The sequence below is a fragment of the Antedon mediterranea genome, chromosome 2 (genome assembly GCF_964355755.1).
Source record: "Antedon mediterranea chromosome 2, ecAntMedi1.1, whole genome shotgun sequence".
Lineage (NCBI taxonomy): Eukaryota > Metazoa > Echinodermata > Crinoidea > Comatulida > Antedonidae > Antedon > Antedon mediterranea.
The window spans coordinates 783,675-795,983 of NC_092671.1; the positions used below are offsets into that span (position 1 = coordinate 783,675).

The 12,309-nt window shown below is 31.6% G+C and overlaps 1 protein-coding gene across 1 annotated transcript in view; it reads right to left on the reverse strand.

The window, feature by feature from the left end:
• Positions 1 to 152: 152 nt before the first annotated feature.
• Positions 153 to 12,309, reverse strand: part of LOC140039983 (protogenin B-like) — a 42,143-nt gene continuing 29,986 nt past the window's right edge. The window contains exons 11-18 of the mRNA XM_072085579.1: positions 10,053 to 10,148; positions 8,601 to 8,799; positions 7,482 to 7,615; positions 6,969 to 7,148; positions 6,175 to 6,366; positions 5,756 to 5,867; positions 5,372 to 5,549; positions 153 to 5,070 (exon numbers count right to left, since the gene is read on the reverse strand). Of these exons, the coding sequence (XP_071941680.1) occupies positions 4,573 to 5,070; positions 5,372 to 5,549; positions 5,756 to 5,867; positions 6,175 to 6,366; positions 6,969 to 7,148; positions 7,482 to 7,615; positions 8,601 to 8,799; positions 10,053 to 10,148 (1,589 nt within the window). The 3' untranslated portion in view covers positions 153 to 4,572. The remainder of the gene's footprint in view (positions 5,071 to 5,371; positions 5,550 to 5,755; positions 5,868 to 6,174; positions 6,367 to 6,968; positions 7,149 to 7,481; positions 7,616 to 8,600; positions 8,800 to 10,052; positions 10,149 to 12,309) is intronic.

Here is a 12,309-nt window from a genome sequence, read left to right on the forward strand (position 1 = left end):
CAATATTCTATTGATCATGTTTATCCATCATGATCCAATAATCTTGTGTTGATAATACCTATACAGGTTCTATGATTACAAAAAGTGGATTTTTAAAGATACACACAGGTTAAAGAAAAAACACGAGACATTTCAAATAAACTTGTACTTAAATTACTTTAATGAGGTTTTATCTTAAGTATAAATGAACGTGGTGGTGACATTTAAAATGTATATACATTATCTAACCCTACGCCATCGTATTACAGTATCTTCATAATATACAACTGCTTAACATTCACATATTTTGTTTACAAACATCGCAAATCATACCTTACATAATATTTCTTTGGTATGTTTCTCCGCAGTTCAGTCATACACGTCTTGTGTACAACTACTATCGTCCTGCCGTCAATATCCTGTTTACCTGTCATCATCATCATCACGTCCTTATTTCTACTTTAAGATACAAAAATTGAGGTAGTCTTGTTTTTATAATGAGGTATTCAGTATAATACTCTATCTAATAATAATAATTATGGCACCATTTCTTTTTTTTTTATCAATTTTCTTACATCTTACGGGTCCAGATTAAAATCTGAGTAAAATAGAGTTGGATCATTAATACTCAACCAGATCTTCTTAACATTATTGGCCAGAGGTCTACATAAAATTTGAACGAGCTGAGGTAATCACAAAATGGTCATTATTTTTTTAAATCACTCTTAAACATTATACTTTAACTAATTATCGTATTATAGTAACTGTAGGCCTATTTGCTAATACAGTACATCTATTGTACATGCAAACATACTGTAGACCTACACATGTAAATATAATTATCCTTACAATGTATAGTAAAATACAAATCTCTCTCTGATTAAAGATCATACCAAAATCTCTAAAACTAGAGATTTTTTGGCACACAATTTTATCTTATCAATGGACCACTAAGACCACACCCAACAAATAGTCTTTAATTAGAGAGACACATGTATGCAAAATATGTTACACAAATCTATGTGTGACTTGTATAAACTAAACATGAGTAGCCCATTTAGGCTTACTTATTTACCCAGGTTAGTTTGTTTCATGAGTACAGTTATCGCTAAGTAAGAACTAAATTACCCAAGTAAATAACTAAGCCTAAATGGGCACCATCTTGTAGATGTACAATCTAAGTAAGTCAAACTGCCTTGGTTTATTCTACCAAGCAATTGTTGGTTTCAAGTAAATATTAATATATAAATTGATAAAAGTGCTAAACACTCAAATATTCCCTGTTTGCCGAATTAATCCATTTTATCTCAATACAAATTATTGAATAGAAAAATGGGTCATGTACATTCTATCAAATAATTTGTCATAGTCTTCACTTTCCAAGTAGGTCACGCAAATAATACAGTTAATGCCCTTTTATCAATTGTATCATCAGGTTGTATAAAAGATACATTTAACCTTTAACCTTTCGGTATATTTTACAGTATTGATTTGTACTTAATTGATAACTTAAAACACATCAAAATAAATATAACTATCATGTAATGCTAACAACAATGGGGTAGCACTGATATTAACACATTTTTTATCTACAAACTTAAATACTACCAAGGTAGTGAACTCAGTGCTGTAGTCACAAGAATACATTGGTGCAGTGGTCGCAAAAAGACAGAACAACCCTCTGAGCAGGCCACAGGGTTGTCAAAGACCTCTGCCAAAATAGTGGTCAGATTTAAACCAACCATACTAGTGACTACGGTCCTGAAACTATCTATGGTAATGATAACTGTAAAACCAATCCATGGTGAATGATAACTGTACAACCGTACATGGTAAATATTAACTGTAAAACCATCAATGGTAAATATTAACTGTAAAACCATCCATGGTAAATATTAACTGTAAAACCATCCATGGTAAATGGTAATTAAATTGACGGTCCCTTATGGTCATGTGAGCCAATTCACTAAAGTGATTGGATAAAAATAATACGGAATATTCAACTTGAAAACACCAATGACAAACACTCCTGAAGTAAATGTGTCTTATTACTCAATATCCCTTTTCTATTATTTTACCTACTCACGGTCTCAACCGAAACCCACCCCCCTTCCCATATTAAAGTAAGATTGTGTATGTACAACATCCTGGCAGCTTAAATATAGCCCTACACAGTGCCTACAACAGTGTACACAAACATTAACAGGTAGATTGGTACAAAAACTTAATCATTCCAAGGTTCTTATACACCAATAAACAAATTGCAACAACTAATTAACGAGGTAGATTAATTATTATAATTAGGTAGTTAATGATCAAAAGTTTCCCCTATTTTTTTTTATATAAATATATACTATAATTTACTGTTGAGGTACAAGGATTCAAAATCTTCAATATTTCATTTTAAATTGAATAAGGAATTTAAATAATAAGTAAAATTGAGATACGATATTTGTGAAGTTGCTTGTTTACATAGTATGCATATGTCTTTATCCTTCTCTCTGAGGATTTAAACAAATAATTATTGAAATGTGAATTCTATGATGATAGAATACTTTCTAATCCCATGGTGATTAAGACATTAATCCTGTTATCATCTGTTATCTTAAGCCAAATCTTTTAATCTAACTACACATTTAATATAAATACTTCTTGTATTTATATAATAAGTATTTGTGGTCATAAAATGTTAAAACGTGTGTGATGGGAATTAAAATAAATCAATTTTTCCTTTCTGATAAAAGAAAGGTTAAATAAAATGGTTTTAAGAATACATACTTACTACCAGTAAGTAACTGTTGAAATAAGCCATATACAAATTGTCGTCTTAAAACCTAATAGAATCCCTGAGAACTTAATACTGCCTGAGAAATGCCCTCTTACTTAAGTTGGTACAAACGTACCATATAAGGTCAATTTCTGTAGACATAATTTGTATACATTTTGAGGTTTCTCAAAATTAAAATGTGGTAGTCAAATATTGTGCACACCTGTATGCACTCATGCGTGACTAATATATTCAAATTGAGCTAGCAGCCGGGGGAACATTAATACTGCAAACTCAATTCTCTTCCAATACAATTTAAGCACCTTAATTATGTCTTTATTTTTACACACATTTTCAGTGTTTTACCCATTTGAAAATGCAAACATATTTGTCTTCGGATTGGAAAATTGTATGCATGATTGCTTTAAGTAACTCAATTTATGTGGTATATTCTACATAGTATTCCTAACCTGAATAATCCTTATTTTTATATTTACAAGAAAAATCAGAAGAGACATTTTGTTGCCTCATATCTCGCCTTCCCAATCTATATAATCCCTTCTCAATCCATACAATCCCTCCTCAATCCATGTTTCATTTCTACACAATCTCTTTGCAATCCATTTTATTCCCTAAATTTATATCCCTTTCCAATTCACATCCTTTTTCAATCCATATTATCATTTCCCAATCCATATAATCCCTTCCCAATCCATGTTTCATATATATACAATCCCTTTGAAATCCATATTATCCCTTCCTTATCAATAATATCCCTTCCCAATCCATAGAATCCAATGGAGTGGTTATGGTGTACCACCAAGTACACTTGATCATAACACCAGTGAGGTATCACAATAAATATACAATAATAATAAATATAGTTAATAAAGAAATAATCAATTAATAATTAATTAATAATCAATTAATAATTTAAGAGGTAGAAGCTGTATTGAGGTGTCAGCTGCATCAGTTTTCACAAGCACATCAAGGGACAGTTATCATATAAAAAACATCACAGTAAACATACATACAAATTCATTTCCACCAAAATATGATGTTTTCATAAATTACACTATTATGTCAAATCTTAAACCTGATGCAAAATAAGGAAGCACACAACATTGTGTACATAGTGATATTATCATGTTATATCAATGTTAAACATGACTGATATCAAGAATGTAAATAACATTATCACAGCAGTTGATTGATTGGAAGAAATAATTACTCTTAAAATGAATTAAAATATAAATATTATTTATATATTATATGTATTTCAGAACCGAATAATTGTTTTTAGAAGAAGAGTTGAGTGTATTGTGCAGTACAAACTAAAAAACATGGTTCCTTGTACAATTAGACCTGTAGCACACTCAACCGGCCCCTAACTACTCACTCTCCCTTACCTTAAATATAGACAATAAAAATTTGCATTATATTACAATATATCAGTGAGTTACGGAAGAAACAACATTTCAGTATTAATATCAGCTGTCAACTTAAAAATAATAAATGTTAAAATCAGAGGTTTTAAAGAAGTACACCCAACTATTTACATTCATTTATATATAATATCCCTGCATAAAACTTTGGTGTATATTTTTCAACGAGTCCACAGGTATTAGCTGACAAGTTAGGAAGAAGCCATGTACTTCTTACTACTTACAAGAAAACATTTTTGTGCAATATCTTCTTACATATTATAATACTTCCCTGTAGAATATTGCTATTTGCGTGGATTAAATTCCACTTGTAAATATGGACGACCTATTTCAGACATAATACCCGTACCATTGTTCATATAATGAGATGCCACATTGCCACTACACTGTGTATTCTCTAACATGTGGCATGTCAAAGATCCGAGGCAAGGCATTGCCTCCTGCACAATTAAACATTGTTCTTTCAATAGTGGGGCATGAAGACCCAGATGGCTCGATCTCACCATCGCAAGAGATGCCTTTTGAGGATGCATTAGATTCTTCAGAGCTTGTGCCAGAAGACTCTTGTTGCCAGACCTTGTTCTGAAGGTTGGACATACTGGCACTCTTGGGACTGTCTTGGTCTCCATGGCAACTGGAGATTCCAGTGTCTTGACTTGACCCTTCCATGTTGTTGATGGATGACATGTGCCGACTGCCATCAAAGCTAACGTCGTGATCGTCTGCATCATGATGTATGTCTACTTCGATGCCATCTTCACTGGATTTTGCAGAAGTTCTCTGATACTGGTGTGATATCTGGTGACCTCTGCTGGTTGATGGTGTGGAATATGTCGAAGGTGAAAGGTTACGCATCATTATTGGGGTATCAGAAGATCCCTGAAATATTGAAATCACAGATAAATGTTAAGACATTTTGTTTTTTATTACATTTTTCTAAGCACAAATATGGTAGTGATATTCCCAAATATGGTAGTGATGATTTTGATCATCGTGTCCATATATGGGCACATCACATTTTTTTAAGGACAAAGGAGATTTCATGATATATCTATATCCAGCATTTTTTGATAGACTATCAATGAATTTGAATAAGCCAGCTTTTATAATACAAAGTAATAATACTGTACTGACATGAATGGGAAAAAGCCAATAAGAACAATGCAACCCTTACCCTTACCTTAGCATCAATGAAATTAGGTTGTAAGGATTGGCTGAACATCGGTATTAACTGATCTAGCTGGGCCTGTCCATCGGGCCAGTTACTTTGGTTGACATAAGTCCTTACTCTTTCTACCAATGCATCGTTAGTTGCTGCTTGTGATTGTCTATACCGTTCTGCTTGCTTGTTAACATACCTACATTTTAACATTGAAAAAAAAAATTGCAAGTAATTCTTGCATGGGACTCGAACTCATGAACTCCAAATCACTAGCCCGGTGTTCATACTTCTAGACCACAAAGTCAGGGTTAGATCTAAGCCTAACTAAGCAGTGGGTACTGAACTATGATTGTATTAAAAATTAAAGGAGGACAACAGATGAATTAATAATTACAATATTACCTCCTAACTCCCAGTAGGATTGCAACGCAACAAAAAATACACCCTACAACTATTCCAAAACCAAGCATAAGCCCCATCAATGTATCTTCCATTACCCTTGTCGAAGTATCGTCTGAAAAAAAGAGTAAAATTAAATTAAAAATTAAAAACTAGGCTATTGTTTGAAGCTCTCCTTAAAAACTGCTTTTGAGAAATTAGCCCTTTTTACTTTTACCTTTTGTACCATAATACTAAACGTTTCAATGGAATTAATGAGAATTTAAAACATTTCTTTTGTAATTCCATATATTCTGTAAATCAACAATTTCAGGCTTCTGGCTGCTGCATGTTTTTACTATAAAAACCTGAATATATAAAATTAAAAAATCATCATGGCGATAAAACTGAAAAAAAAACCCAGAAGAAATTGAAATATATACCATCATCATCATCGTCATCATCTGAGGAAGCTGACATGTCAACCAAGGTCAGGACAGAAACGATTTTCGTAGACGGACTGTCACCATTGTTGTTGCGCGCCCTCATTCTGAAGTAATACTTTGTATTGCTGTCGAGATTGTTGATTTGGGTTAAAAGGTCATCTTTTCTATTTTGATCATCAGGCCGATGAACTGAAAAAAGGTATATATACATATTATTTTACAATATTAAGATTCAGATTTTTTTTATTGTATTGTCTTTTACCATTGATAAAAACTAATAAATGTTTAATTGAAAATTCAGATTGAAATGCCTTTTAAATGACTGAGACACATAGGGGATCCATCCAAGAGAATCAAAACAGAAGTTAAACATGCACAAAACAAACTTATTGGTATAGTTTGGTATTGGTATAGAGACAACCAATTAGATTGTATCAATTCTACCTAATGCATCTTGTATCATTACATAACTGGCGTTTCATCGTCTAGCATTGTTAGATTGTATCAATTGTACCTAATGCATCTTTGTGTTCTCCAATCTGAGAATACACTATGTACACATTGTTTACCTTTAACATGGTTAAGTAGACTTTAGGCTCTGTCTACATTATCAAACTTTATGTGACAATATGGATATGATGATGTCATATCACTACCATATTTAAGCATATCACTACAATATTTGTGCACATTACACTTTTTTTTGTCAAACTAGTTTGATAGTGTAAACAGAGCAAAAGGAATTTTACACTCTGCCAATTGCTGTTCATTTTGTCTCAATATTTTCTTACCTTCATCATATGTCTTTTCTTGTTTGAGCCACTGTTCATCTGGCTGGCTTTCATTCACATTGTACATAATGATGTACGTTAATATTGGACCATTTGGCTCTGCAGGTGGATGCCATCGCATCTCAACAGTGTGAGCGTCAATTGGTCGCGCATTTACATTTGTTGGTGGAGATGACGGCTCTGACAAAAAAATAAAAAAACATCCTTAAAATTGCCACATTTGACAAACTTTATCAAAATTTATAATGGCATTTAATGACATTTAACACAGAAAACATTGCATTTGAAAAAAACTAAAACTCGGACAAATGACATATAACATATAGGTATAGCTGCAAATCGAAAGTTTCTTTAATAGTTTTACATACAGCCTTTACATAATTACAGCCTGAAGATATTCCAGTCAGCCAACATCAACACCTCCCCTCATAATGTAACCTACCCTTAGATATTCATTAACTACATTTTTAATACAAATATTTCCATAAGCTAAAACTAGCTAATGTAACTTACTATTTTGTGGTGTGCGACAGTTGACCTGTTGACTGAAGCTACTAACACTTTCTTCACCCTCGGCTTGAATAGCGAATGTATACCATTTAGATGGTTCAAGTCCATCTATGGTCACTCTCTCTTTTATATTATGCCTAGAATGCAATTAAAGGTATGAAAATAATATTTATTTTTTATTTTATATGCATCCAACAGTGAGCACAAACTTGCGACTTACAGGATGGATAAACTATTTCATAACTATCATGCTTATAAACTAAGTCTCATTTGAAGCTTGGGAAGTGGAGTGGGAAGTGGAGTTAAAAGAGTTGTGAGTTACAACCCTGGCACTAGATCAGGATTGAACCCTGGACCTTGGGATAGGAAGGCAAGCATGTTAACCAACAAGCTACAGCTCCACTACTAACCAACAAGCTACAATAATTGAATTTTTTTTCTATTTATTATGTATTTACATTGTGTTATCTGTTTATGCGGATATTTGCACTTGATGGCATCAGTAGTGAATGCAATTGAAAAAAGGTTTTAAACAAATTGCCTAAATTGCACAAAGAACCAATTCACACATGATATTAAACATTTTGAAATCATGAACAGATCATGATCACCTTCAGATATCAAACCACTTTATAAAATCATGAACATATCATGATCACCATCAGATATCAAACCACTTTATGAAATCATGAACAGATCATGATCACCATCAGATATCAAACCTCTTTATGAAATCATGAACAGATCATGATCACCATCAGATATCAAACCTTTTTATGAAATCATGAACATATCATGATCACCATCAGATATCAAACATCTTTATGAAATCCAATGAAAGTTGTTAATGATAATATATTAAATAGAATCCAATAGAATAACTATTTTAAATGCAGTAAAAGAATATAAGATAACACTAGTAAGGTTTGAATGTGTTTCTAAAAAGCAAGTAAAGTTGAGAATGTCTCTCAATTGTTATGCTACAACCATCTTCTGGAGTAAATTTGGAAACACAATTGGTGTACCGCATACTGTACTGTATGGCATGCATACAATTGGTGTACCGCATACTGTACTGTATGGCATGCATACAATAAAGGTTTATTTGATTTGAATCCTTACCTGTCAGGAATGTACTGAACAAAATTTGGCTGGTCAATATCGACAATAGCTGTGCCACTAACACCGTACTTAATAACATACTTGGTTACTTCTAAGTTAGGGTATGGCCACATCCACGATAACGTCACAGACGTCGTTGTTTCTGCCGTCACATTAAACTTCTCTGGAGTTGGCATTATGCTCGGATCCCACGGTGTGCCTATGGTAATATAAAATATACATTATTAAACTCTTCAACTTATTAATTTGACAGAAGATAATGTATTTAGGGCCAGCAGGAGGTTAATTAAAGAAGGATTTTAATTAAATAATTTTAAATGAATTTAAATTTAGAAACCCATCATTCATTCTTTAAGGACTTAAGGACATTTTCTATTTAATTATATCCATGGCTTTATAAAATAGTCAGCATATTAAAGCTCTGTCTACACTATCAAACGTTGTGTGATGTGCTTATATATATGGACACAATGACATCATATCACTACCATATTTGGGCATATCACACTTTTTTTTGTCAAATTAGTTTAATAATGTAGACAGAGCTTATTATGTGTATCATCTTTTAATTAATTTAAAAACTGTTCATGCAGGAATTGACCAAGATAACTTGGGTTATGTTCGTTATAAATATATTACATATACATTATAGATAAGATGAATATCATTATTATGTGTTGGTAGCCAACACCTGGTCGATAACCTCAACGCAAACCTTAGTCGTTTTATTGTCCAGTTCAACTGAAATAAGCTAAACATAACATCTCAAATTCTACTACACACGTTCCCAAGATACTTAAACTGAATAATGTTTATGTGACATGACACCATATGCTTTTTACTGTATGGAATCAATACATATAAAGTGGCTATGATGGTTTACATTAGTGAAATAGTAATAACAATACATGTGGAAAATGATACCTTAATTTGGATACTTAATTGTAATAAGACTCTATTTGTAATCGGAATAATTTTATTTCATGTTTAAATTTATGTGTTTTAAAATGATATGAATTCACCTATCAAGTCATGATTAAAATACTAGAGTGTCATTGTTGTATGTTTGCTGTTGTTGTTGAAAGAGATTTCATTTTGATTTAAACCGACTTGTTTGTTTATGGAATATATTTTTTCTTTTTCAAGCAAACGTTTCTCTTGGTAAATAATAATTTTAAACTAAAACACCAGTGATTTAATTTGATTTAATTGTCTTACCTGTCAAATATAACAGTTTATAATTAAGAGACAACTACAACTAAACATTGGCCATGATTCTTATTTCACTTTGATAATTCAGATTTCAAATTGAGAACTTGCTTAGTCTTTTCTTCCTCAATGCTTAGAATCATGTCCAATTTACAAATAAATTTGTTTGCCCAGGGGAGTTATAAAAATAGGGCCAGACAGGAAAATATGTAAGCCATCCCTGGATATAACAATAAGACGTACCAGATGCTGTGTGAGTTGTAATGGTCTGTACAGTCTTGCTACCTTCTTGTTGCACAGTGTAGGCTAGCAAACTCACTGTACATGTTGACAATGGCTCTGAAAAATATTAATTATTAACAATTGTAAATATGTATGCTAGAATACATCAATAAGAAACACATATAACTGTCAATTTAAAACAATTCTACTTTTAAAAAAGCTGAATTGTGCATATTATTAATTATTCCATATATTGAACAATCTAACAAGAATATTTATACCTTAAATATTGCATTATTTAAGATTTGAGGACCCCTATAAAAAAAAGTACTTGGGCTATAGTGTTATAATCTAGTAATAAATAAAAAACAAACAAATTGAAATGTTTTAATATTAAGGATTGATTTATCAAAAACATGAAAATAAAAACTAATCAAATCAAACTTTGAATATGCCATTTTGCAGTTTGAATAATTTTGTGATATCAAAATGGCATAACAATTTTTAAAATGATTTGTTTCAGAGAAAATATATATTTTTAAAGCTAAATATTATCTGCATTATTGTACAATATCAATATGTATCAATATGTATCAATATGTATAACTTAACAATACAAGAGGTTATACTCTACATATACTCTAGTAAACCTCAAGAGGTTATACTCTACATATACTCTAGTAAACCTCAAGAGGTTATACTCTACATATACTCTAGTAAACCTCAAGAGGTTATACTCTACATATACTCTAGTAAACCTCAAGAGGTTATACTCTACATATACTCTAGTAAACCTCAAGAGGTTATACTCTACATATACTCTAGTAAACCTCAAGAGGTTATACTCTACATATACTCTAGTAAACCTCAAGAGGTTATACTCTACATATACTCTAGTAAACCTCAAGAGGTTATACTCTACATATACTCTAGTAAACCTCAAGAGGTTATACTCTACATATACTCTAGTAAACCTCAAGAGGTTATACTCTACATATACTCTAGTAAACCTCAAGAGGTTATACTCTACATATACTCTAGTAAACCTCAAGAGGTTATACTCTACATATACTCTAGTAAACCTCAAGAGGTTATACTCTACATATACTCTAGTAAACCTCAAGAGGTTATACTCTACATATACTCTAGTAACCTAGTGACTTTTGAAACAAATAAAAACAATAAATTGTATATCATAGGTTGTTGAACTATTGATTTGAAAGGAGAGGGTACTGAAAATTGATTTTACATATAAATTATTTAATTAAATTTGAATATATATACAATATAAACATGGTATTTATTGATTGAGTGCTGAATCCAATGGTATAAAGGTCAATACATTTGACCGACAATGACAATCATTTAGTCAGGAGATTAGTAAAATAACATAAACCCAAGAGGAACGAACCGAACCCTCTTCCTTTCTCCTTTTCAAACTAGAGACCAGTTATGAGGGCCAATGCTGTTTAGGGCGACCCTCTATAAAAAAAGGTTTAAAAAAATAAATAAATAAAATAATTAGCCTAGACATAAAGATAATAATATTATAATAATATAATATCTCTATGGCCTAGATCATGAAGAGTGTTTTTTTGTTGATAACCTAATCTCCATTTGGCCTTAATATTAATTAATTTTAATTGGATTCAGAACATTAAACATCTTATTCTTTACTTTGGCCTACATTCCCACTTTCCCTTAATATTTCGGTTATTCACTAATAAAGACATGCTGAACATTGTTTATATATCATCATTAACACGTCAGGAAGTGTAACAACTCCTGACAGTCTGTCCATGGCATCCAATGACAACCCTAATGAACTGTACATTATTCTGAATATGATTCAACCAACTCAAGTCAAATTAGATACAGTGAGCGTGTGCAGATCATGAGTCCTCCACGGTCAATGCATAACTGTGAATCTATTCAACGCATTTTGACATTGTTGACCTTTATCATTTTGTTCATTATACCTGGTAGTAATGTTCACCTTTCGTTGAACTCATAGTTCATGTTGTTATGATCATAAAGAACAGCCTGGTGTTTTGAGGCTAAACTTAATTGTATGTTGGTTGAATTTGGATTGGAGTATTATTATTTAAAATAAATAGTGTTAAAATTCAACTGAATAAATATTAAAACTTCTGCAATTGTAAGAAAATTTGCAAAATAATTCATACATATACACTTCCACAATTGTAACTGATTTATTTTTTATAGAATAATTATTCTACTTCACTTACTGCAGTAACTTTGTTTAAAACTCCCTTTA